At 37.2% G+C, this 27,843-nt stretch overlaps 1 protein-coding gene across 4 annotated transcripts in view; it reads left to right on the forward strand.

The window, feature by feature from the left end:
- IPO11 (importin 11) overlaps positions 1–27,843 on the forward strand; it is a 434,194-nt gene that overhangs the window by 203,024 nt on the left and 203,327 nt on the right. The window contains exon 30 of one of the 4 annotated variants that reach the window (XM_079916152.1): positions 11,656–13,057. The exons of the other annotated variants lie outside the window; for them this stretch is intronic. Coding sequence (XP_079772278.1) covers positions 11,656–11,820 — 165 coding nt within the window. The 3' untranslated portion in view covers positions 11,821–13,057. Of the gene's footprint in view, positions 1–11,655; positions 13,058–27,843 lie in introns of those variants that run through there. 4 annotated transcript variants of the gene reach the window in all.

Below are 27,843 nucleotides of genomic sequence, written 5' to 3' on the forward strand. Positions count from 1 at the left end.
AAAATAGAGCAGAAAACTTTTGGTAAGAAAAGGTTTGAGACTGTGCTTAGCCATACAGTTGGGGAGAGGCTTGCAATGTTATGCTTGCTAAGAGAACTTGACAGTGTTTTCCTACTCCATTCATTTCCTACGCCATTCATGTAACTACAGATTAACTGCTTCCACCCAGTGAATACCGATGCCATTGGATGTACCACATAACCAGCTAGCTTTCTTCTGACCTGGATACCTGAGAGAAATATCTTCTCTTTGCTGTCTGCCGGCACCCTCTTCACCTCCCCCATCTTCTCTCTTTATCTCCTCCCTTCATCACACATACACACAGTGCTGCCTCATTCCAGAGGACATTTTATGCAGCAGCTTTTTACCATTTAATATAAAAATTTATCACACCACTAATTTTCCTGTTACCTTAATTCCACCCTACCCCCCAAACACGTTTTACATACAGGGTGTGGATGTAGAATGGTACAAGATGGATTCTCAGTAACTTTTCATTGAATTAGATGCTAGTGGTAGCAAATTTCTTAAACGTGTATAAATCAGCAGTTAACATGAACTGGAGATTTGGGTGACCTTTTTTTAGGAAAGATCTGGCCTGTGGTAACTAGGTGTTGATGAATTGCTTCTAAAACTCTACTAGTTTCATTTCATTATGAATTTATTCCTTGAATAAAGAACAAGTGTAATTCTCAGAGACTGGTACAAGATCATTTATGGTCTTAAATCGGATGGGTATTGTAGATATTCTGATTGTGATTACTCTGTTTTTATGTAAACAAAATAAATGTTGATAGGCTTGGTTCTCTGAGACTTAAATAAACTCCAACATTAAAAGGTAATAGTGGGACAGACATTTTGAAATGCTTGAATTGTGTTGTTTTCTAAAGACATCATAGTGTTACATCTTTATTAATCATAGTGTTGCTGTTTTTTGAGTTTTCCACTTGACTTCCACACATAATTCAGTTCTGGAGGCACTGCTGTGCAGTTATTCCTTTGTTTTGTGCCAAGCATGCCTACTACAGTAAACACACAATGTAATTTAAATCATGTATGAGATCATTTCAGGTACTCCAGCAAATGTAGGTTAAACAGCCATAGAACAGTTTTTCCCTTCACAGAAATAGTAAATTAGTGCAGGTCTTAAAATACTGCAAATTCTCTAATTTGCTATATCAGCAGATGGTCAGAATGGGAAGTTTTCATTCCTGTCATATTCTTTCATTTTTATAAATTATTGATGGTTTACAATTTGATAAACGATAATCCCAGTTTTTGAAGTAGATTGAGGGCGCTGACTGGCTCCTTATTAAACGTTCTTGGCTTTAAAAGGTCTCTTTTGGAATTTCCTGTATATAGCACTTACACTTCGATCCTTCACCTGATAGCTTGACCTTGTAGAGCATCTTAGCAGGAAAGTAGAGATTCTCGTAATATTTGCTCAGTGATCTCACTCCTTGGAACCATAGAAGCAGTTGGAGCAATAAGCAGAGAGAAGGGAGCTGGTGTTGCCTATAGATGGCTCACTCTGATGTTCTCAGTCCCTTTAATAAGGTTATACACAGAAATAAATGATATTCAGAAAACTGAGCATATCCAAAGATAGCATTTAGATTGCAAATAGAAAATCTCATCTGAGTTTTCTTCACTGTTTCTGTTTATAAATCTTTTCCATTCTCTGTATCACCTGGAAACTACATATAATTGGATCAATGTATTGTGGCACATATTTGGTTTTATAGTATATTATGTCACAGATTGGACAAACATGAATATTAATATTATCTTTGAGTAGGAAGTAGAATCAGAGGCATTGCTAAGTGGTAACATATTTAGACATCTAGCAGGCCGTTCCAATTTAATAACATTGATGTTATTAAATTCAGTATTCTGTTACACTTTGTTATGTAGTCATTTTACTCTGATGTTAAGATGACTGGAAGGAGGGCATCTTCCTCTTATTTATTAATTTAGTTATGTATTAGAATTGATTTTTTTTTAATATAAAGAGATAACTCTGTTGCTGGAAATTGAATGGAGATAGTCCTTAATTTACACAGTAAAATTAGCTTTATTTACTGCTAAAATTGGTTTATAGTAGAAATGCTTTCATAAAACATGAAAATGGTCATTTGAAAAGGCAGCATATTTTTACAGGGTTCTAAAAATACACCTATTATCATAACATTTTTATTGGTGCAAAATTTATCTTTCTACACATTTCCATTTTGCGATATCATGTCATCCCCATGGCCTTCTGAGTAAACTGATGCTAAGGATAGCCTATAGTAGTCTTGTGATCCTATGTAAAGTTGAACCTAAGAGGATCTCCTAGTGGTTGTGTAGTGACAAATCTGAATAATATAATCAGTAAAGTTAATTTAGTAGCTGTAAATAAAAATTTTACCCTATAAATAGAACATACATTTTTTTTAATGTTCATAAAACATTTAGAAAAAGAGCATAGTCGAGGCTTACAAAAATACCTCCAGTTTTTCAGAGTAGAAATAGTATAGGTCATATTCTCTGACTGCTATGAAGTGAAACCCGAAATTAAGCAATTGTTGAGAAAAATATTGGTCACATAAAGTTTTTAAAATGATATCTTAAAGAGGAAGCTTGCAATTTTTAATTAGGTGACATACTCCACTGAGATTATTACACATAAAAATATGTGGGTACAACTAAATTATACATAGCCTTAAGTAATGTTATTATCAAACAAGAAAGAATGAAAATAAATCAACCCAAAACTCATTTCAAGTTGTCAGTAAAAAGCAAAAGTCAGCCTTAGGAAACCTAGAACCCAATATGGGGATTCTTCCAGATGCTAAGTATGTGTGTTCCAATTACACATTCTGGAACTGGGAAATAGCCACAAGATGGGCAACCCACTGGTCCCACTGTGAGTTGGACCTGAGCTTAAAAAAAAACTCCATTGCCCACCTGACCTCCCTGAGCTGCTACTCTGGTGAGCCACAATCAAGGGGTGGGGGAGTGAATATAAATATCAATATTAGAGATAAGGACACATATAACTTCAGGAGTTATACATGCAGGTCTTGGCTAATCAATGGAAAATCTTGTCAGAATGGACAATTTTTAAATAAAATATAAATTACAAAAAAAGTACAAAAAACAAAAAACTTAGGACCAGGTAGAAATAGATGTATAATAGCCATGGAAGAAATGTTTTAAATTGCCTCCCCACTCCTCAAAAAAAAGAACAATAAAACACCCTCCCGCAGTACTCAGGAACGTTTATATGCTCATTTTACAAGTGGTTTTATTGGAATGTACTATCAATTAAACAGTTTAATGCGTTTAACTTTTCTAATGACATCCTTTTGGCAGCAGCTTTCCTTCTCTCTCTCCCTCCCCCATTTTTTCCTCCTTCTTTCTCCCTTTTTTCCTTCATTCTCTTCTTTCTTTCTTCCTTTTGTAGTATCAGAATTTAAGGAACAGGTAATGCTGTGCTAGTTGAACTATTCTAAAACCTAGAAAGCTGTGGGAATTGTCAGGAAAAGAATGAAACAGAAAAAAGAAAAACAGTAAATTTTTATATTTATAAAAATAGATGCAAAAATATAAATTACCCTTAGCAAATTGAATCTAGCATTAAATTCACCATTTATCCCTGGCAAAGCCTCTATTGAAATAGGAATAGAATAATAATATGCTTTTAACATGTTAAAAAAATAACTTTTTAAAACTAAACACAAACATACCACTGGATAATGAATTCTAGAGTCAAAAACCAAACGTCAAAGGGCATTAAACTTTGGGATGGTGGAGGAATCAGGCAATGATTAAAAAAAAAGAAAGACACTGACATTGCCTAGTATGCATACAAGTAAAGTAAAAGGAATTTAAAAATGCCTCACTGAAACTAAAGGAGAAAGGAAGCCCCGAAGAGTTTCTAGAAATAGATGGTGGTAAATGGGAATTAAGTTTCATATGTTTTATTTAGTCTATTACCTGTATTCTTTTATTTTACTAAATGTAAAAATATAGAGTTTTTTTTAGGTTCACTTGAGACCTTAGTCCTCAAAGCTGGTTTTTCCAAATTTTTCTGTAACACTTAGATGTGCATCAGAATTACCTGGAGAGCTTTTAAAAATCCTCGTGCCTGAAGCCAGTTAAATCAGAATTTGTAGACGTAAGACTTCGATGTCATCATTTTTAAAAGTTTCACAAACGATTCCCAGTGTGCTGCCAAGGGTGAGAACCACTGTTCTTTAAGGATTTTTGGTTAAATTGCTGAAGGCTCCCTTGCCTCCTTAAGATGCCTTATTGTGAGTTTTAAAGGAAATACTATAGGTGAAGGACCTAGCCTGTGCCTAGCACATGCCTTGCTTGTGTTTGGAGTTTAGTAAATATAAATATATTTTGATTTCTATTTCATTGCTCTTATGAAGAACATTCCATAGTGAGACAAATGTGAAGAAATAAGCAGATGTTCTGTTCCTCAGAGCTGGACTTGAAATAAATAGTTGGGCTCATTGTTTAAATTTTGCATTTCTCTTAAGCTTACTTTGCAAAGAGTTGATGCACCCTCCTATGAAAGGTATAACTAGAAAAAAATTAAAACTAGAGTAAAAATACCCAAGTAGTAATGGTCTAGGACTGGTGGAGAGAATAATAATTGTATCAGAAAACGTAGGTTACAAGCTAATAACTAAGTTGAAATTTAAGTTTTTGTCATTGAGATAGGCGTGTGCTGTCATTTTTATTTCATTAAGTCTGGGTCCCAGTCTTTCTAGACATAGCAGTGTAAATAGTTCCTTTACTTACAAGCTCATCAGATAGAAATTGTAGTTTAAATTCCTCAGGGAACAGCCACAACAGTGATTAAAATAAAAATACATTTAAAAATAGAGTAAAGTAAAGATCTCAGGTGGCTCCCTTGGAATTTGGGTTTCACACTTGGTGTAGTTAGTGACTAAATTTGCATTGCCAAGCCCTATTAATTAGGTGGGTTCTGGTTGGCATCTGCTGGCCTCAAACTCTTTGTTAAGCCACCAAATTAAAAGAGTTTATATCCTAAGAGATTCTAGAAATTTAGACGTTTTAGATATATTTTAGAAATTGAGTTACCTATGGTGATACAATCAGAGGTCAAAGAAGAAGATAATTTTAAACAAAAGATATTTTCATCAAACTACAGAATTTTTGAAGACCACATGGTTATACATTGTTATAAGCAAAATTTTTTTTAATATTTTTGGCCTGTTGCATAGCTAGTGTGTTTATACATAATCTACCAGGTTTCATAGAAAGTATATTATTTTTTAAAAGATCTTCTGTGTTTTTCTAAGGCAGGAAACTTTAGCAAAATATCATATGAAAAAATGTTACAGTAAATAATTTCTGAAAATTATCATAGGTTATATGGAGACTTGAAAAGAGAGCAGTTACACAATATGCCACATAACCTAAGAAAAATAGAAGATTCAGCTTTACTGAGTATCTTCTGGGTGAAATTGAAGATTAATGCAGTGAATTATATTTTAGTTTTAAGGAATAAAAATCTCAAAGAACAAGAAATGTACATCTTCGTAAGTAGCACCACAGGAGCTAAAAATCTTATACCAACTTTAAAGATTAAACACCTATGGGTCAATTGTTGTAGGTCAGAAGGCTATAAGTTACCAACAGAAGGACCTCATACACAGTTCAACCATTCTGAACTGTACAGAACCATACAGAACCGTTCTGTCTTCAAGTAATAATTTCAGAACCAGGGAATACCGGACTTGCTTATTAAAATCCAATGTATGTACTTTTGAAGTAAGTCAGGTTATTTAGCACTTCATTTATTAAGCATAACCCTGGAATCAGGAATTCTAGCTAGTTATCTTCTGCTAATAACTGAAACCTGTTATAAGGTTCCTAATGTTATCATAACCATTTTAAAGGAAATATTTCTTAAATAATCATGTGCTTTCTTGAAGGGCAAGAATGGGAGTTAGGGGCTTCCCTGGTGGCACAGTGGTTGAGAGTCTGCCTGCCGATGAGGGGGGCGCGGGTTCGTGCCCTGGTCTGGGAGGATCCCATGTGCCGCAGAGCGGCTGGGCCCGTGAGCCGTGGCTGCTGGGCCTGCGCGTCCGGAGCCTGTGCTCTGCAACAGGAGAGGCCACGACAGTGAGACGCCCGCATATCACCAAAAAAAAAAAAAAAAAGAATGGAAGTTAGGCATATGGAAGCAACAGAAAGAGAACAAACCAAGAACTTGGAAGTCTGTATTCTAATGGCATCTACTGATGCCGTTAACATGAGAAAAATCAGCTTTGGATGTCATTCAAAGCTTAGGGTTGTCAGTTTTTCTCATTTTGAAAATGAGCTTGCAAGTCTTGCTGCTTAAACATTCTGTATATATAATGAACATTTGTGTCAGCTAATTGAGGTGTCTAGGGCAGCTTGTCCCCCAACCAAATGGCCACAGAGGTATGTACTTTTTTAGTCTGAGTCCTTTTTTAAAAATAGCTCTTTAAAGTTTTGTTTGACATAGTTTCCCTTGTTTGTTTTTGCTTTTTTTGCATGTGTATTTTGGTTATGATATCATATCCATGAAATCATTGCCAAGGCCACTGTCATGAATCCTTTCCCCTATGTTTTCTTCTAGAGTTTTACAGTTTGAGGTCTTATGTTTAAGACTTTAATTAATTTTGAGTAGATTTTTATGTGTGGTGTAAGATGAGGGTTTCATTCTTTTGCATATGGATATACAGTTTTCCAACACAATTTGTTGAAGAGAGTATCCTTTTCCCACTGTGCATTCTTGGCACCATTATTGAAGATCTATAGGTAACTCTATATGTGTGCATTTATTTCTGATCTCTCTATTCATTTCCATTGCTCTGCATGTTCAACATAGTACTGGAAACCCTAGCCACAACAGTTAGGCAAGAAAAAGAAATTAAAGGCATACAAATTGAAATAGTAGAAGTAAAATTGTCTGCTCTTGCAGATGACATGATCTTATATATAGAAAACCCTGACGACACCATTAAAAAAACTGCTGGAGGGCTTCCCTGGTGGCGCAGTGGTTGCGAGTCCGCCTGCCAATGCAGGGGATGCGTGTTCGTGCCCTGGTCCAGGAGGATCCCATATGCCACGGAGTGGCTAGACCCGTGAGCCATGGCTGCTGAGCCTGCACGTCTGGAGCCTGTGCTCCAGCAATGAGAGAGGCCACAACAGTGAGAGGCCCACATACTGCAAAAAAAAAAAAAAAAAAAACTGCTGGAACTAATAAATGAATCCAGCAAAGTTGCACGTTACAACATCAATGTACAAAAATCAGGTGTGTTTTCTATATGCTAATAATTAGCTGAAAAGGAAATTAAGAAAACCCATTTACAATAGCATCAAAAAGAATAAAATATTTAGGCATAAACTTAACTTAGGAAATGAAAGACTTGTAGACTGAAAACTTACAAAACATTCATGAAATAAATTAAAGACACAAACAAATAGATATCCATGTTCATGAATTGGAAGGCTTAATATTGTTAAGATGTCCATACTACCCAAAGCAGTTTACCAGTTCAGTGCAATTCCTATCAGAATCCCAATGGCATTTCTTATAGAAATGAAAAACACAATTCTAAAATTCATATGGAACCATAAAAGATCTTGAATAGCCAGCCAAAACAGTCTTGAAAAAGAACAAAGCTGGTGCCATCACACTTTCTGACTTCAAAATATATTACAAAGCCATAGTAATTAAAACAGCATGGTACTGGCATAAAGATAGATAACCTTGTTATTTTGGAATAGTTTTAGGTTTACAGAAAAGTAGCAAAGGTAGTACAGAGGGTTCTCATGCACCCTTCACCCAGTTTTCCCTAGTATCAACATCTTTCATTAGTATTGTACATTTATCAAAGCTAAGAAACCAACTTTGGTATATTAGTATTAACTAAACTCCAGACTTTATTTAAATTTCACCAGTTTTCCACTAATCTCTTAGTTGCAGGATTCAATCCAAAATACCACACATTGTATCTAGTCTGGATCTGTTTTTTAATAGTTTTCTGTTTCTTCCCATTATCCCCAATATTTTCATATTGTCAATTGAGCCTCAGTATTGCTGCCTTTGTTTTCCTTGTAGCAGGTATTTATCTCCTCAGATTTGTGCATCTAAGCAAACCTGCAGCTAAACAAATATAATCACACCTGTTAGAAATGTGTGGGAAAGAAGAATAAATAATTTGATTTTGTAAGATTCTTCTATGAGTACTTTGTTTAAATTTGCACATATAGGTGTCAAACTATTTTGGTCATTCACCTTCAGAAGTTAATTTCTTGCCTCCCAGTTTATTCTTGATGGTTGAGGCTGCCAGATTAATGATCTCTCTGGTTTATATACTGTTGCTGTCCATGTCCTGCAGTGATAACATTTGCGAAACTGTGACTTCACAACCAGAATATTGACGTTAATGAGCCAAGATGTAGAACATTTCTATCAGCACAAGACCTCTCAGTTGCCCTTTTATAATTAAATCCACTTCCCTCTTGCCCATGCCCTGTCCTTTTGGTTGGTATTGTGAGTGATTTCTATTGAAACCTGGGCATTTTTGGTATTGTGTTATGAGACTCTGCATCTTATTTCTGATACTGCTCTGGCAGAAGAAGTGGATGTACCACTTTTGTTACTGCCAGGTAGGGGAAGAGGCCGTGTTCCCCACTAAGCCTCCACTGATACCTCCCTGGGTGAGGAAGGGGAGAGTTCAAGATCCCCAAGGACCTCCACAGACATGGGAGGTGGGTTGAATCCTTCTAATAGCTCAGTGGGACTGGGGCCACAGTTTATTCTGTGGTGTTTGGCTGAAGTAGAGCAATTATTGTCTAAAAGTTTTTTGTCTTGCTTTGTGGTCCCTTTCCTGGTCCTTTGGCTAGAGAGTAGTCTATTTGTTTTAGCTTTTTTTGTCTGTGCTCATTGGTGTTTCCAGGTTGCTGGCTTCTTCAGCCCCAAATCTGGAATTTATGAGGCAAGAAGAAAGGGCACTCAACACCATGTTGTTCCTTGGGTGCTGTGCTGCCTTCTTCTCTCCATCTTTTAAAGTCTTCTTATGTTTGTTTATATATAATGTCCAACATCTTCCTGTTTATAATTTACTTATTATGTTAGAAAACTAATTATTTTCTCAAGAACATACCACCTAGTAAACATGCTAGGCATTCTGTATTTTTTCACATTAAATCAGATAATTAAGTTCATTATGTTAGGTGGACATTATTTGCATAAAAGTAATAGTTTTGAAAATGTTGTTAGTGACTTCAGGGTCTCTTAATTCTAGTGACTATAGGCATTATTGCATTCAAAGAAATGATACCTGGATTTTTAGTGCATGTGCAATGATAATTCTTCTCTAGGGAATCATGTGGTCAATCTGTTTTATATATTTCTTCAAGAGTATTAATAACCATGATTAAGGAATGTCTGCCAGAAGCCAAAACAGACATTTATTTGTGAACGTGTAGTTTTTTTCACTAAAAGTAGTGTGTGTTTTGTTTTGTTTTTAAGATCTTGTAAGGTATGTAATTGGAGATTCTGTATGTTTTTTTAAATTCCTTCTTCCCTCCACAACTCTTCTTACAAAACAGAAATACTTTTAATCTTCTAATGACTGATCAATACACTTTAAAAAAATATATACCAATGTCGTGTTATGCCACAGCTGGTGGGGTTTAGTATGGGGATACTTTTCCTTTTTATTAGTCTGTTGGAAATTAAAGCGTGGAGATGTGATAAGTTAACTGTTTACAGTTTCTTAGAGCAAATTGAAACAGCATTTAAACCACACTCTTAAGCTTTGGGAGTGACTTGTTGAACATCATCTTCAAGCTCAGCTTCTTTTCACTCATATTGTAGCAGGTAGTTTTAGTGACTGATATTTCAACAAAGTTCACATCCTCTTTAGTAAGAGGTCTATTGCTTACTAATTAAAATGATATTGAACATTATTGCATGTTGCTTAAGGGAGTAGATATTTTTAAATGTTCATCTTCAATTTCTGTGCATTTTGTGAATGATATCTTCAGGCTTGTGAATTTAGAGCTTTGTGTCTGCAGTTTTTCTTGCTGTTCTTTCTCCTGTCCATCTTCCAGGAGAATGAGTATTGAAATTACCCTTGCCTTGGATTTATCCTGTAACTCTGGAATGTTCACATAAGGGGTTTAATTTCACATTCATGCCTCCTATGTCTCTACCTCTCAGTTACATTTTCTATTTGTGGTCATTATTTTAAAATCTAGGGGATATATGTATACGTATAGCTGATTCACTTTGTTATAAAGCAGAAACTAACACACCATTATAAAGTAATTATACTCCAGTAAAGATGTTAAAAAATAAAATAAATAAAATCTACTTACATTGTTCAAACTGCATATCTGACTCAGCTACTTCATCTACGTAGAATAGAATTGAGTCTCAGTAAAGGAAAGAGAAGAATTTCTCACACAGAAACTCATGCACTTTACTTAAAGCCTTACACATTTTCAGCAATGTTGATAATGAGAGCAATATACAGCTGAAAGCAAAGTTGTGTTATTTTTCAATTCTTAGATTTTAAGGAATTTAAATACTGATAATACCAGTGGTAACAGTGTCACAAGCTGAAAACTCTTATACCTTTTAAGTTGGTACAAACTGTAGGAAAAACAACCTGATAATATATATCAGGAGTCATAAAATTGTCTATTCACTGTAATCTAGTAATCCTTCTGAAATAGTGGTAGATATCCTCAAGAAATAATTTGAAATGTATAGGAAAGGCTGTATAGATTGTAACATGGAACAGTGTTTGTGAAAGATTTTTCAGCAAAATTATAGTTAAAATTGTATTTAATCTAGAGCATGATTACTTCAACATGCCTATAACAAAAAAATTATGACATAAGTTGATTTAGAATTCTTAAACTGTGTTAGAGTAGAATTTTTTGTGTGATAGTATAAGTGCAAAGAACAGAACTAATTGTATATTTATGTGTATGTATGTGCATGCCACAGGCACAGAAAAGGTCAGAATGTTCTCTGTTGTGATTGTTATCTTTAGGAAGTGGATGGATGGGTTATTTTTATTTAATTATATTTCTTTTGTTTTTCAAATATCCCAATGGAAGAGGAGGAGCACGTGTTTGGGTTGTTAAAATCTATTTTTATTTATTATTTTTCTTTCTCTTTTTTAACCAGAAGAATATACATGTATATAAGTAGCATAGCAGTCCAGGATAGGGCAGTGTTTCCTCTGTCAGTCCTGAGGGCCTCACTAAGCTGCCACAATAAAGTACCTGATCTTCCTACGAGGAACCCTGGACAGTTGTGTTTAAGTGCTCTTTGGCATGTTATGTTCCTTTTAGGATACTTTCCACCAGGTTTTGATTCTTTACATGGATGAATTGTTGAGAAATTGGGCTAATCAGATGACTATGCTTAGAGGCCCTAGGGAGCTGAGGTTAGACTAATTGAGTGAAATTTTCTTTGACAAACTTTTCCACAATGAGGCTCCTTTAGAATCCCTTGCAAGAAGGGAGGCAGAAGCAATTTTGTTGCTGTGAAAGACATTACAAAGAATTGAGTCACTCACATGTAAGAGGAACTTGTTTTGCCTCTCTGACACAGTGTGGCTCCTCTCTGTCCTGCAGCTGGCCCTGAAGGACCCTGTGCATACCGTGTCACTGCAGCAGTTCATCTACGAGAAGCTCAAGGCCCAGCAGGAGCTGCTGGGAGAGCAAGGCTTCCAGTCCCTCATGGAAACAGTGGACACCGAGATCGTCACCCAGCTACAGGAGTTTTTGCAGGGCTTCTGAGAGCACGTGACATGTGGCTGAGATGACCAGCCTGCCATCTGTGTGTGAGAGCCTGCTGAGACGATGGAGAAATCCCTTGTGTATTGAAAGAAAGATGGGAAGACCACATGTTTGTTTACTACAAAATTCAGCGAATACATGTAAATCCTGCATACCTAAAATCACAAACCTATTCCTCAAAAGAATTTAATTTTATATTTATGAGGGCCCTGTGTTTACTAAAGATAGATTTGACAACAATAGCTGCTTAGCTTCCTGTTAAGAGAAGAAACTGTTACCTTTTAATCATATGCTCTTAACACTTGAGAAGAAGAAGGCTAATGTCTGAGATGTTTTTCTGCAACCAAAATTAGTTAAATTTGGCTGCCTTATCTATCCCTTTTTTAAGTTAATGAGACTACAAGTTTGAAAAATGACAAACCTGTTCAGATGATGCAATTACAGAAATTTGTATACCAGGCAAAAGTATATGAATAGTGACAAATATACATTACTGAGATTATCTTGCAAGGGAGTTGCTTTCATCTGACATAGAAAACATGTTTTATCAGACAAATGCTTTTATTTTCATTCTAGTAATTTGATATGGGAATTAGTAATGGGTTTTTTTTCTTGTGTTATTTTCAGTAATTACATTTAGTCTTTAAATGCACATTGTAAGGCCCACAGATGTGAACCTGTGGTACTGCAGTGCCAGGTGGGAGACCTCTGGTCGTGATTTGATCCTAGTTCCTTTGTTACCCCTGGAGTCCAGGAGCCCTGTGAACACTGACAGAAACCAGCAGCCACAGACCCCCTGTGCTGCGAAATGGCTGTGACAGGCTGTTCAGCACTTACCCATCTCAGGTTCCTCTGTGCAGGGGTACATCAGGGCCTCGATGATATGGATACACGTGGAGGACTCAGCAGTGATCCCCAGGGTACCGACACTGATGTGACAAGTCTTCCTTCCTTATTCCTCCAACATGCAGTACCAAAAATGGGGAAAAAGGAGAAAATAAAGCCTTACTTTGTTTTACTTGCCATTGACTGTAAGGAACCTTTAAAGCATTTTTAAGAAAATACTCAAAAGCAAGGTTGGAAAATGTCTGATCTTTCTATAGAAAGTTGGGTACAGTATGTAACTGCAGGAAACCCACTGCCCCTTTGTAAGTTGTGGAACCCAAAGTGTATGGAAATATTTGATGTTTTAAGCAAAAGAAAGAAAATATGGTCCAAATTAAATTTTCCAAAGATACCTCACCTTTGCTTGCCTGATTATTTTTCCTGCCTTACAAAAAATGAGTTCATAAAAATTGCCCAGTGAATTTTAAAGGAAAGTTTTCTTTCATACTCTGGTGTTAACTATGTCCTAGCAGGTGGCAGTGCTTCAAGTAGCAAATCCTAGTTACCCTTTCAGTTTCTCTTTTCATTTAAAGACCAGAAGCTTCTTTAATATGATATTTCATTTTTTTAAAATTTTTATTTTATATTGGAGTAGAGTTGATTAACAATGTTGTGGTAGCTTCAGGTGTACAGCAAAGTGATTCAGTTATACATATATGTGTATCTATTCTTTTTCATATTCTTTTCCCATTTAGGTTATTACAGAGTATTGAGCAGAGTTCCCTGTGCTATACAGTAAGGTCCTTGTTGGTTATCTGTTTCCAATATCTGTTCCAACTGTTTCCAGCAGTGTGTACATGTCAATCCCAAACTCCCAATCTGTCCCTTCCCCTCCACGCTTACCCCCGGTAACCATAAGTTGGTTCTATAAGTCTGTGAATCTGTTTCTGTTTTGTAAATGAGTTCATTTGTATCATTTTTTTTAAGATTCCGCATATAAGTAATACCATATTATATTTGTCTTTGTCTGACTTACTTCACTGGAGACTATCACCTGATAGTCTCCACATCCATCCATGTTGCTGCAAGTGGCATTATTTCATTCTTTTTAATGGCTGAGTAATATTCCATTGTATTTATGTACCACATCTTCTTTATCCATTCATCTGTTGATGGACATTTAAGTTGCTTCCATGTAAATAGTGCTGCAATGAACATTGGGATGCATGTATCCTTTCAAACCATGTTTTTCTCAGGATATTTGCCCAGTAGTGGGATTGCTGGATCATATGATAGCTCTATTTTTAGTTTCTTAAGGCACCTCCATACTGTTCTCCCTAGTGGCTGTATCAATTTACATTCCCACCAACAGTGTAGGAGGGTTCCCCTTTCTCCACACCCTCTCCAGCATTCATTGTGTGTAGATTTTTTGATGATGGCCATTCTGACCAGTGTGAGGTAATACCTCATCATAGTTTTGATTTGCATTTCTTTAATGGTGAAGTTGAGCATCTTTTCATGTGCCTGTTGGCCACCTGTATGTCTTCTTTGGAGAAGAGTCTATTTAGGTCTTGTGCCCACTTTTTGATTGTGTTGTTTGTCTTTTTGATATTGACCTGCATGAGTTGTTTGTACATTTTGGAGATTAATCCCTTGTCAGTTGATTCATTTGCAAATATTTTCTCCCATTCTGAGGATTGTCTTTTCGTCTTGTTTATGGTTTCCTTTGCTGTGCAAAAGCTTTTAAGTTTAATTAGGTCTCATTTGTTTTTGTTTTCATTACTCTAGGAGGTGGGTCAAAATGGATCTTGCTGTGATTTATGTCAAAGGGTGTTCTGCCTATGTTTTCCTCTAAGCGTTTTATAGTGTCCGGCCTTACATTTAGGTCTTTAGTCCATTTTGAGTTTATTTTTGTGTATGGTGTTAAAGATTGTTCTAATTTTATTTTTTGCATGTAGCTGTTCAGTTTTCCCAGCTCCATTTATTGAAGAGACTGTCTTTTCTCCATCGTATAGTCTTGCCTCCTTTGTTGTAGACTAATTGACCATAGGTGCGTGGGTTTATTTCTGGGCTTTCTATCCTGTTCCATTGATCTATATTTCTATTTTTGTACCAGTATCATATTGTTTTGTTGACTGTAGCTTTGTAGTATAGTGTGAAGTCAGGGAGCCTGATTCTTCCAGATCTGTTTTTCTTTTTCAAGATTGCTTTAGCCATTTGAGGTCTTCTGTGTCTCCATACAAATTTTAATATTGTTTTGTTCTAGTTGTGTGAAAAATTCCATTGGTAATTTTTTTTTTTAAAAAGAAGATGTTGGGGATAGGAGTTTATTAATTAATTGATTTATTTTTGCTGTGTTGGGTCTTCGTTTCTGTGCGAGGGCTTTCTCTAGTTGTGGCAAGCGGGGGCCACTCTTCATCGCGGTGCGTGGGCCTCTCACTGCCGTGGCCTCTCTTGTTGCGGAGCACAAGCTCCAGACGCGCAGGCTCAGTAGTTGTGGCTCACGGGCCTAGTTGCTCCGTGGCATGTGGGATCCTCCCAGACCAGGGCTCGAACCTGTGTCCCCTGCATTAGCAGGCAGATTCTCAACCACTGTGCCACCAGGGAAGCCCTCCATTGGTAATTTGATAGGAATTTCATTGAAGCTGTAGATTGCCTGTGTAGTATACTCATTTTGACAATATTGATTCTTCCAGTCCAAGAACATGGTATATCTTTCCATCAGTTTTTGTCATTTTTTATTTCTTTCACCAGGGTCTTAAAGTTTTCAGAGTACAGATCTTTTGCCTCCTTAGGTAAGTTTATTCCTAGATTTTTTTTTTTTTTTTTTTTTTTTTTTGCGGTACACGGGCCTCTCACTGTTGTGGCCTCTCCCGTTGCGGAGCAACAGGCTCCGGACGCACAGGCTCAGTGGCCATAGCTCACGGGCGCAGCTGCTCCGCGGCATGTGGGATCTTCCCGGACCGGGGCATGAACCCGTGTCCCCTGCATCAGCAGGCGGACTCTCAACCACTGCGCCACCAGGGAAGCCCTATTCCTAGATATTTTATTTTTTTGATGCGATGGTAAATGGAATTGTTTCTTTAATTTCTCTTTCTGATCTTTTTTTGTTACTGTATAGAAATGCAACAGATTTCTGTGTATTAATTTTGTGTCCTGCAACTTTACTGAATTCATTGATGAGCTCTAGTAGTTTTCTGGTAGCATCTTTAGGATTTTTCTATGTATAGTATCATGTCATCTGCAAACAGTGAGTTTTACTACTTCTTTTCCAATTTGGATTTCCTTTATTTCTTTTTCTTCTCTGATTGCCATGGCTAGGACTTCCAAAACTATGTTGAATAATAGTGGTGAGAGTCAACATCCTTCTCTTGTTCCTGATATTAGAGGAAATGCTTTCAGTTTTTTACCATAAATGGGTGCTGAATTTTGTCAAAAGCTTTTTCTGCATCTATTGAGATGATCATGTTTTTTATTCTTTAATTTTTTGATGTGGTGTATTGCACTGATTGATTTGCAGATATTGAAAAATCCTTGCATCCCTGGGATAAATCCCACTTGATCATAGTGTATGATCCTTTTAATGTACTGTTGGATTCATATTGCTAGTATTTTGTTGAGGATTTTGCATCTATATTCATCAGTGATATTGGCCTGTAATTTTCTTTTTTTATGGTATCTTTGGTTTTGTTATCAGCATGATGGTGGCCTCATGGAATGAGTTTGAGGGTGTTCCTTCTGCAATTTTCTGGAACAGTTTCTGAAGGATACGTGTTAACTCTTCTCTAAATATTTGATAGAATGCGTCTGTGAAGCCATCTGGTCCTCGGCTTTTGTTTGTTGGGAGTTTTTAAATCACAGTTTCAATTTCAGTACTTGTGATTGGTCTGTTCATATTTTCTATGTCTTCTTGGTTCAGTCTTGAGATATTGCAGCTTTCTAAGAATTTGTCCATTTCTTCTAGGTTGTCCATTTTATTGGCATATAGTTGCATGTAGTAGTCTCTTATTCTGTGGTGTCCATTGTGACTTCACCTTTTCGTTTCTAATTTTATTGATTTGAGCCATCTCCCTCTTGATGAGTCTGGCTAAAGGTTTGTCAATTTTGTTTATCTTTTCAAAGAACCAGCTTTTAGTTTTGTGGATCTTTTCTATTGTTTTTTTTTGTCTCCATTTCATTTATTTCTGCTCTGATATTTATGATTTCTTTCCTTCTACTAACTTTGGGTTTTGTTTATTCTTCTTTCTCTAGTTGCTTTAGGTGTAAGCTTAGGTTGTTTATTTGAGATTTTTCTTGTTTCCTGAGATAAGATTGTATTGCTATAAACTTCCCTCTTAGCTGGGTCCCATAGGTTTTGGATCGTCGTGCTTTCATTTTCATTTGTCTCTAAGTGCTTTTTTGATTTCATGAGTGATCCATTGGTTATTTAGTAGCATATTGTTTAGCCTCCATGTGTGGGTGTTTTTTACAGTTTTTTTCTGTTAGTTGATTTTTAATGTCACAGTGTTGGGGTTGGAAAAGATGCTTAATATGATTTCAGTTTTCTTAAATTTACTGAGGCTTGATTTGTGGCCCAGCATGTGATCAGTCCTGGAGAATGTTCCATGTACACTTGAGAAGAATGTGTATTCTGCTGCTTTTGGATGGAATGCTCTATAAGTATCAATTAAGTCCATCTGGTCTAATATGTCATTTAACGCCTGTGTATCCTTATTGATTTTCTGTCTGGATGATCTGTGCATTGATGTAAGTAGGATCTTAAAGTCCCCCACTATTATTGTGTTACTGTTGATTTCTCCTGTTATGGCTGTTCGCATTTGCCTTATATATTGAGGTGCTCGTGTGTTGGGTGCAATTGTTACAATTGTTATATCTTCCTCTTGGATGGATCCCTTGATCATTATGTAGTGTTCTTGTTGGTGTCTTGTAACAGTCTTTATTTTAAAGTCTATTTTATTTCATATGAGTATTACTACTCCAGCTATCTTTGATTTCCATTTGCATGGAATACCTTTTTTCCAGCCTCTCACTTTCAGTCTGTATGTGTCCCTTGGTCTGAAGTGGGTCTCTTGTAGACAGCATATATATGGGTCTTGTTGTTGTATCCATTTAGCCTGTCTGTGTCTTTTGGTTGGAGCATGTAATCTGTTTACATTTAAGGTAATTATCGATATGGATGTTCTTATTGCCATTTTGTTAATTGTTTTGGATTTGTTTTTGTAGGTGTTTTTTCTTCTCTTTTGTTCTCTTCTCTTGTGATTTGATGACTAACTTTAGTGTTGTGTTTGGATTCTTTTTTCTTTTTTGTGTGTGTATCTATTGTAGGTTTTTGTTTTGTGGATAATAGGAGGTTTCGATGTAGCAGTCTATATATAAACAAGATTGGTTTAAGTTGCTGGTCTTTTAATTTCAAATGAGTTTCCAATATCCTACATTTTTGCTCTCCTCGTAATTGCTGGTTTTGATTTTATATTTGTGTACAGATGATTTCTTACCTTTACTATATATGTTTGTGTTTACTGGTGAGCTTTTCCATTCATAATTATCTTGTTTCTAGTTGTGGCCTTTTCCACCTAGAGGACTTCCTTTAGCATTTTTTGAAAAGCTGGTCTGGTGGTGCTGAATTCTCTTAGCTTTTGCTTGTCTGTAAAGCTTTTGATTTCTTGGTCGAATCTGAATGAGAACCTTGCTGGGTAAAGTATTCTTGGCTGTAGGTTCTTCCCTTTAATCACTTTAAATATATTGTGCCACTTCCTTCTGGCCTGCAGAGTTTCTGCTGAAAAATCAGCTGATAACCTCATGTGGTTCTCTTGTATGTTATTTGTTGCTCTTCCCTTGTTGCTTTTAATATTTTTTCTTTGTCTTTAAGTTTTGTCAATTTGATTACTATGTGTCTTGGCACGTTCCTCCTTGCATTCATCCTGCCTGGGACTCTGCACTTCCTGGACTTGGATGACTGTTTCCTTTCCCATGTTAGGAAAGTTTTCAGCTATTATCTCTTAAAATACTTTCTCAGGCCCATTCTCTCTCTCTCTCTTTCCCTTCTGGGACCCCTATAATGCGAATGTTTGTGCATTTCATATTGTCCCAGAGATCTCTTAAACTGTCCTCATTTTTTTCATTCTTTTTTCTTTATTCTGTTCCATAGCAGTGATTTCCACCATTCTGTCTTCCAGGTCACTTATCCGTTTTTCTGCCTCAGTTATTTTGCTATTGATTTCTTCTAGTATATTTTTCATTTCAGTTATTGTATTGTTCATCTTTGTTTGTTTGTTCTTGTTCTTCTAGGTCTTTGTTAAACATTTCTTGTATCTTCTCAATCTGTGCCTCCATTCTTTTTCCAAGATCTTGGATCATCTTTACTCTCATTACTCTGAATTCTTTTTCAGGTAGATTGCCTGTCTCCACTTCACTTAGTTCTTCTGGGTTTTTGTCGTGTTCCTTCATATGCACCATATTTCTCTGCCATCTCATTTTGTGTAACTTTCTATGATTGTGGTTTCCGTTTTGCAGGCTTGTAGTTTTTCTATCTTCTGCTCTTTGCCCGCTGGTGGATGAGGCTGGCTAAGAGGCTTGTGCAGGTTTGCTGGTGGGAGGGACTGGTACCCACCCACTGATGGGTGGAGCTGGGTTTTATCCCACTGGTGGGCAGGACAGTGTCTGTGGGTGTGTTTATTATGGGGCAGCTATTTTTTCAGGAAGACTTTGAACAGCCTCTCTGCTGATGGGTGGGGCTGTGTTCCCGCCCTGTTGGTTGTTTGGCCTGAGACGTCCCAGCACTGGTGCCTACAGGCTGTTGGGTGGGGCCAGGTCTTGGTGAGAAGATGGCAGCATCCTAGAGGACCCACGCCAATGAGCAGTTGCTAGAGCCGCTACCGCCAGTGTCCCTGTCCCCACGGTGAGCCACAGCCGCCCCCTCCCCCCCCCCGCCTTCGCAGGGGACCCTCCAACACTAACAGGTAAGTCTGACCCAGTCACTTACGAGGTCACCGCTTTTTATCCCTGGGTTCTGGTGCGCCCAGACCCTGTGTGTACCCTCCAAGAAAGGAGTTTCTGTTTCCCCCAGTCCTGTGGAATTCCTGCAGTCAAACCACTGGCCTTCATACCCAGACTCTCTGGGGTCTCCTCCCTCTATTGCCACACCCCTAGGCTTGGTAGCCCCACATAGGGCTCAGAACTTTCACTCCTGTGGGAGAACTTCTGTGATATAATTAGTTTCCAATTTGTGGGTTCCCCTCCTGGTGTGTATGGGATTTGATTTTATTGCAATTCTGCCCCTCCTACTGTCTTGTTGTAGCTGCTTCTTTGTCTTCAGATGTAGGGTATCTTTTTTGGCAGGTTTCAGCGTTTTTTTCTTGGTGGTTTTTCAGCAGTTAGATGTACTTTTGGTGTTTCTGTAAGAAGGGGTGATCTCATGTCCTTCTATTCCGCCATCTTGCTTCCTTCCCCCAGTGTTATTTCTTTATCATTACTACTCAGTCCTCAAGACTGGCCTAAGAAGAATAATTTCTCTTTCATTTGAGGCACTATTTCCATTATTATTTTCATTTGAGGCACTATTTCCATTAGTGTTTTCAGAAATACACATACATGCTCCCATTTTTCAGTTATGGTAAAATACTCAGCTTTCCAATTCCTGACAGATTTCATTATAGTTTTATAGCAAATGTTACTCAAATAGCCACCTTGCAAAAAAAGTAAAAAACATTTCAGGGGAAAAGTTTGGTTCATTTTTTAAAGCTCAGAATTTAAAATAGGCTTTGTAAATAGCTCAGAGAAAAAGAGAAATTACTGAATTTTTAAGTGCTCGATTAAGATATAAAATGTAATTATTGATTTATAGAATTATGTTTATTAATTCAGCCTTATAGCAAATGTATTAAGTTTTGGACAAACAACTCAGCCAGCCCTCTGGTTGAACTGTGCTTCCTAATACAAGGTTATGATCATTTGCATTCCCTACATGTGCTCCTTTTCTATTTATTTTATACTCCAGAGACTTCTCCTAACCCTCTGACAAAGGCCCATGTGATGAACAGTTAACATTTTAAAGTTGTTATTATATGTGGTCCCTCCTTCCTCTTTCCCCTACCAGTCATGTTACAGAAGCAACATCATTAGATGTTAAAATATTCATGTTTTTAGTTTCCCTTGAAAAATCTTCACCTTATATCTTTATTTTATCTATTCCTTTATTCAACTAATGTTTGTCGAGTTCCTGTTTTATGCCATAGTTCTATGCTAAATTCTGGGGTTAGAACATGGTACTTACCTTGTGAAGTTTTACAATTCAGTGGGAACACACTTGCCAGTATGATATACGAAAATAGTGGTTCTAATGGAAGTGTGTGTTCAGGAGCAGCAGGCATGCAGGGGAAGGAGATCTTTCACAAAAGAGAATGATGTTGGCACTGTATAATTTTATCTCCCTTTAAAAATTGATCTCAAATGGCATAGTTTGGTAAGGTTATTTAAAAGTACCCAGACTCAGAGCTATTTGAAATTACTCTGACATAAAATCATCAGTGAGATTTTGAAAATGTTAGAATTCTGTACCTTTCAACCAGTTCCTAATTCCATTAATTAAAACATAAGGCTCACCTACTGAGAGGAATATTCTTCTGTTCTGTTTCTACGTTCCTTATAAATCCCAAGTGAGTAGCAATTTAAAAGTTGTTGGAGAGCTGATGAAAGGAAGACAAGAGATGCATGTCACAAAATATTGTATCTCCTTCCTCCAACTTCAGGGAAGAAAAGTTTAAACTATAGGGGCATTGAAAGAATACTATATAAGGACGTGCTATCATTTCCTCTTGCGAGAACACCAGAATCACAACTAACTGCTGAACAGACATCGACAGGAAGACACTGGAACTCACCAAAAATGATACCCCACATCCAAAGACAAAGGAGAAGCCACAATGAGACGGTAGGAGGGGCGTAATCACAATAAAATCAAATCCCATAACTGCTGTCTGGGTGACTCACAAACTGGAGAATGCTTATACCACAGAGGTCCACCCACTGGTGTGAAGGTTCTGAGCCCTATGTCAGACTTCCCAAACTGGGGGTCTGGCAACGGGAGGAGGGATTCCTAGAGAATCAGACTTTGAAGTCTAGCGGGATTTGATTATAGGACTTCGACAGGACTGGGGGAAACAGAGACTCCACTCTTGGAGGGCACACACAAAGTAGTGTGTGCATCGGGACCCAGGGGAAGGAGCAGCGACCCCATAGGAGACTGAACCAGACCTACCTGCTAGTGTTGGAGGGTCTCCTGCCAAGGTGGGGGGGTGGCTGTGTCTCAAAGTGAGGACAAGGACACTGACAGCAGAAGTTGTGGGAAGTACTCCTTGGTGTGAGCCCTCCAAGAGTCTGCCATTATCACCACCAAAGAGCCGGGGGAAGGCTCCAGTGTTGGGTCGCCTCAGGCCAAACAACCAACAGGGAGGGAACCCAGCCCCACTCATCAGCGGACAAGCAGATTAAAGTTTTACTGAGCTCTGCCCACCAGAACAACAGCCAGCTCTACCCACCACCAGTCCCTCCCATCAGGAAACTTGCACAAGCCTCTTAGATAGCCTCATCTACCAGAGGCAGACAGCAGAAGCAAGAAGAACTACAGTCCTGCAGCCTGTGGAACAAAAACCACATTCACAGAGAGTTAGACAAGATGAAAAGGCCAGAGGGCTATGTACCAGATGAAGGAACAAAATAAAACCCCAGGAAAAACAACTAAATGAAGTGGAGATAGGCAACCTTCCAGAAAAAGAATTCAGAATAATGATAGTGAAGATGATCCAGGACCTCAGAAAAAGAATGGAGGCAAAGATCGAGAAGATGCAAGAAATGTTTAACCAAGATCTAGAAGAATTAAAGAACACAGATGAACAATACAATAACTGAAATGAAAACTACACTAGAAGGAATCAATAGCAAAATAACTGAGGCAGAAGAACGGATAAGTGACCTGGAAGACAGAATGGTGGAATTCACTGCCGTGGAACAGAATAAAGAAAAAAGAATGAAAAGAATTGAAGACAGCCTAAGAGACCTCTGGGACAACATGAAACACCACAACATTCGCATTATAGGGGTCCCAGAAGGAGAAGAGAGAGAGAGAGGACCAGAGAAAATATTTGAAGAGATTATAGTCAAAAACTTCCCTAACGTGGGAAAGGAAATAGCCACGCAAGTCCCAGGAGCACAGAGAGTCCCATACAGGATAAACCCAAGGAAAAACACACCGAGACACATAGTAATCAAAGTGGCAAAAATTAAAGACAAAGAAAAATTATTGAAAGCAGCAAGGGAAAAACGACAAATAGCATGCAAGGGAACTCCCATAAGGTTAACAGCTGATTTCTCAGCAGAAACTCTACAAGCCAGACGGGAGTGGCATGATATACTTAAAGTGATGAAAGGGAAGAACCTACAACCAAGATTACCCAGCAAGGATCTCATTCAGATTCAATGGAGAAATCAAAAGCTTTACGGACAAGCAAAAGCTAAGAGAATTCAGCACCACCAAACCAGCTCTACAACAAATGCTAAAGGAACTTCTCTAAGTGGGAAACACAAGAGAAGAAAAGGACCTACAAAAACAAGCGCAAAAAAATTAAGAATATGGTAATAGGAACATACATATCAATAATTACCTTGAACATGAATGGATTAAATGCTCCAAGCAAAAGACACAGGCTTGCTGAATGGATAAAAAAAACAAGACCTATATTTGTGCTGTCTACAAGATACCCACTTCAGACCTAGGGACACATACAGACTGAAAGTGAGGGGATGGAAAAAGATATTCCATGCAAATGGAAATCAAAAGAAAGCTGGAGTAGCCATACTCATATCAGATAAAATAGACTTTAAAATAAAGAATGTTACAGGAGACAAGGAAGGACACTACATAATGATCAAGGGATCAATCCAAGAAGAAGATATAACAATTATAAATACATATCACCCAATATAGGAGCACCTCAATATATAAGGCAACTGCTAATAGCTATAAAAGAGGAAATCGACAGTAACACAATAATAGTGGGGGAGAGTTTAACACCTCACTTTCACTAATGTACAGATCATCCAAACAAAAAATAAGGAAACACAAGCTTTAAATGACACAATAGACCAGATAGATTTAATTGATATTTATGACATTCCATCCAAAAACGGCAGATTACACTTTCTTTTCAAGTGTGCACGGAACATTCTCCAGGATAGATCACATCTTGGGTCACAAATCAAGCCTCAGTAAATTTAAGAAAATTGAAATCATATGAAACATCTTTTCTGAGCACAATGCTATGAGATTAGAAATCCATTACAGGGAAAAAACGTATAAAACACAAACACATGGAGGCTAAACAATATGTTACTAAGTAACCAAGAGATCACTGAAGAAATCAAAGAGGAAATCAAAAAATACCTAGAAACAATTGACAATGGAGACATGACGATCCAAAACCTATGGGATGCAGCAAAACAGTTCTAAGAGGGAAGTTTATAGCTATACAAGCCTACCTCAAGAAACAAGAAAAATCTCAAACAATCTAACTTTACACCTAAAGGAACTAGAGAAAGAAGAACAAACAAAACCCAGAGTTAGCAGGACGAAAGAAATCATGAAGATCAGAGCAGAAATAAATGAAATAGAAACAAAGGAAACAATAGCAGAGATCAATAAAACTAAAAGCTGGTTCTTTGAGAAGATAAACAAAATTGAAAAACCATTAGCCAGACTCATCAAGAAAAAGAGGGAGAGGACTCAAATCAATAAAGTCAGAAATTAATTAGGAGAAGTTACAACAGACACCACAGAAATACAAAGCATCCTAAGAGACTACTACAAGCAACTCTATGCCAATAAAATGGACAAACTGGAAGAAATGGACAAATTCTTAGAAAGGTATAATCTTCCAAGACTGAACCAGAAAGAAGTAGAAAACATGAACAGACCAGTCACAAGTACTGAAATTGAAACTGTGAGTAAAAAACTCCCAACAAACAAAAGTCCAGGACCAGATGGCTTCACAGGTGAATTCTGTCAAACATTTAGAGGAGAGCTAACAGCCATCCTGCTCAAACTCTTCCAAAAACTTGCAGAGGAATGAACACTCCCAAACTCATTCTATGAGGTCACCACCACCCTGATACCAAAACCAGACAAAGATACTACAGAAAAAGAAAATTACAGACCAATATCATTGATGAATATAGATGCAAAAATCCTCAACAAAATACTAGCAAACATAATCCAACAAGAGATTAAAAGGATCATACACCATGATCAAGTGGGATTTATCCCAGGGATGCAAGGATTCTTCAATATATGCAAATCAATCAGTGTGATACACCATATTAACAAATTGAAGAAGAAAAACCATATGATCATCTCAATAGATGCAGGAAAAGCTTTTGACAAAATTCAACACCCATTTATGATAAAAAAATCTCCAGAAAGTGGGCATAGAGGGAACCTACCTCAACATAATAAAGGCAATATATGACAAACCCACAGCAAACATCATTCTCAATGGTGAAAAACTGAAAGCATTTCCTCTAAGATCAGGAACAAAACAAGGACATCCACTGTCACCAATATTATTCAACATAGTTTTGGAAGTCCTAGCCACAGCAATCAGAGAAGAAAAAGAAATAAAAGAAACACAAATTGGAAAAGAAGAAGTAAAACTGTCACTGTTTGCAGATGACATGATACTATGCATAGAGGATCCTAAAGATGCCACCAGAAAGCTACTAGAGCTAATCAATGAATTTGGTAACATAGTAGGATGCAAAATTAATGCACAGAAGTCTCTTGCATTCCTATACACTAATGATGAAAAATCTGAAAGAGAAAGTAAGGAAACACACCTGTTTACCATTGCAACAAAAAGAGTAAAATACCTAGGAATAAACCTACCTAGGGAGACAAAAACCTGTATGCCAAAAACTGTAAGACACTGATGAAAGAAATTAAAGATGATACCAACAGATGGAGAGATATACCATGTTCTTGGATTGGAAGAATCAGTATTGTGAAAATGACTGTACTACCCAAAGCAATCTACAGATTCATTACAATCTGTATCAAATTACCAATGGCATGTTTTACAGAACTAGGATAAAAAATCTTAAAATTTGTATGGAGACATGGAAGACCCCAAATAGGCAACGCAATCTTGAGGGAAAAAAATGGAGCTGGAGGAATCAGACTCCCTGACTTCAGACTATACTAAAAACCTACAGTAATCAAAACAATATGGTACTGGCACAAAAACAGAAATAGAGATCAATGGAACAGGATGAAAAGCCCAGAGATAAACCCACACACCTATGGTCAACTAATCTATGACAAAGGAGGCAAGGATATACAATGGAGAAAAGACAGTCTCTTCAATAAGTGGTGCCTGGAAAACTGGACAGCTACATGTAAAAGAATGAAAGAACACTCCCTAACACCATACACAAAAATAAACTCAAAATGCATTGTAGACCTAAATGTAAGACCGGACACTATAAAACTCTTAGAGGGAAACATAGGAAGAAAACTCTTTGACATAAATCACAGCAAGATCTTTTTTGATCCACCTCCTAGAGTAATGGAAATAAAAACAAAGTAAACTAATGGGACCTCATGAAACTTAAAAGCTTTTGCACAGCAAAGGAAACCATAAGACAAAAAGACAACCCTCAGAATGGGAGAAAATATTTGCAAACAAATCAACGGACAAAGGATTAATCTCCAAAATATATAAACAGCTCATGCAGCTCAATATTAAAAAAACAAACAACCCAGTCCAAAAATTGGCAGAGACCTAAATAGACATTTCTCCAAAGAAGACATACAGATGGCCAAAAAGCACATGAAAAGCTGCTCAATATTGCTAATTATTAGAGAAATGCAAAGCGAAACTACAATGAGATTTCACCCCACACCAGTTAGAATGGGCTTCATCAGAAAATCTACAAACAACAAATACTGGATAGAGTGTGGAGAAAAGGGAACCCTCTTGCGCTGTTGGTGGGAATGTAATTTGATACAGCCACTATGGAGAACAGTATTGAAGTTCCTTAAAAAACTAAAAATAGAATTACCATATGACCAAGCAGTCCCACTACTGGGCATATACCCAGAGAAAACCACAATTCAAAAAGACACATGCACCCCAGTGTTCATTGCAGCACTATTTACAATAGCCAGGTTATGGAAACAACCTAAATGCCCATTGACAGACGAATGGATAAAGAAGTTGTGGTACACATATAGAATGGCATATTACTCAGCCATAAAAAGGAACGAAATTGAGTCATTTGTAGAAATGTGGATGCTTCTAGAGACTGTCACACAGAGTGAAGTTAGTCAGAGTGAGAAAAACAAATATCGTATATTAACGCATATATGTGGAACCTAGAAAAATGGTACAGATGAACAGGTTTGCCAGGCAGAAATTGAGACACAGGAATAGAGAACAAACGTATGGACACCAAGGGGAGAAAGCATTGGTGGGGGGGAGGGTGGTGTGCTGAATTGGGCGATTGGTATTGACATGTATACACTGATGTGTATAAAATGGATGACTAATAAGTAGCTGCTGTATTAAAAAATAAAATAAAATTCAAAAATTCAAAAAAAAAAACAGTATAACGAACACCAGTGTACCCTTCATCACCAAATCGTTCCATTTTGCCACATTTACTCTTTCCATGCCTCTAAGACTGCCATTTCTCTACATATCCACTAATATACCACTATATACTGACGAAAATTAATGCAATAATATCTAATAGTTTGTATTCCAATTTTCCAAATGCCCTCAAAGATGTATTTTATATCATGCCCGTTTTGTTTTATGGTCTGGAATCTACTGAACATTTATATATCGCATTTGGTGGTTTAGTTTTTAACTCTAGAATAGTCCTTTTCTCATGTCATTGGCGCTTTTTTGAAGAATCCAAGGTAGCTGTCTTGTAGAATCTCCATTACTCAGCAGTGTTCTAATTGTTTCCTTGTAACTGGATTCAGGTTAACATTTTTGGCAACAAGACTCCATCGGTAATATACTTGCATGGTGTCACAGGATGCACAGAATGTCAGGTTGTCTCTCTGTTGATGATGCTACAGTGGATAAGGTGGTGCTCACCAGACCTCTCTATAATTTTTCAAAGACCTTACAGTACTAGAAA

The sequence above is a fragment of the Stenella coeruleoalba genome (assembly GCF_951394435.1).
Source record: "Stenella coeruleoalba genome assembly, chromosome: 3".
NCBI lineage: Eukaryota > Metazoa > Chordata > Mammalia > Artiodactyla > Delphinidae > Stenella > Stenella coeruleoalba.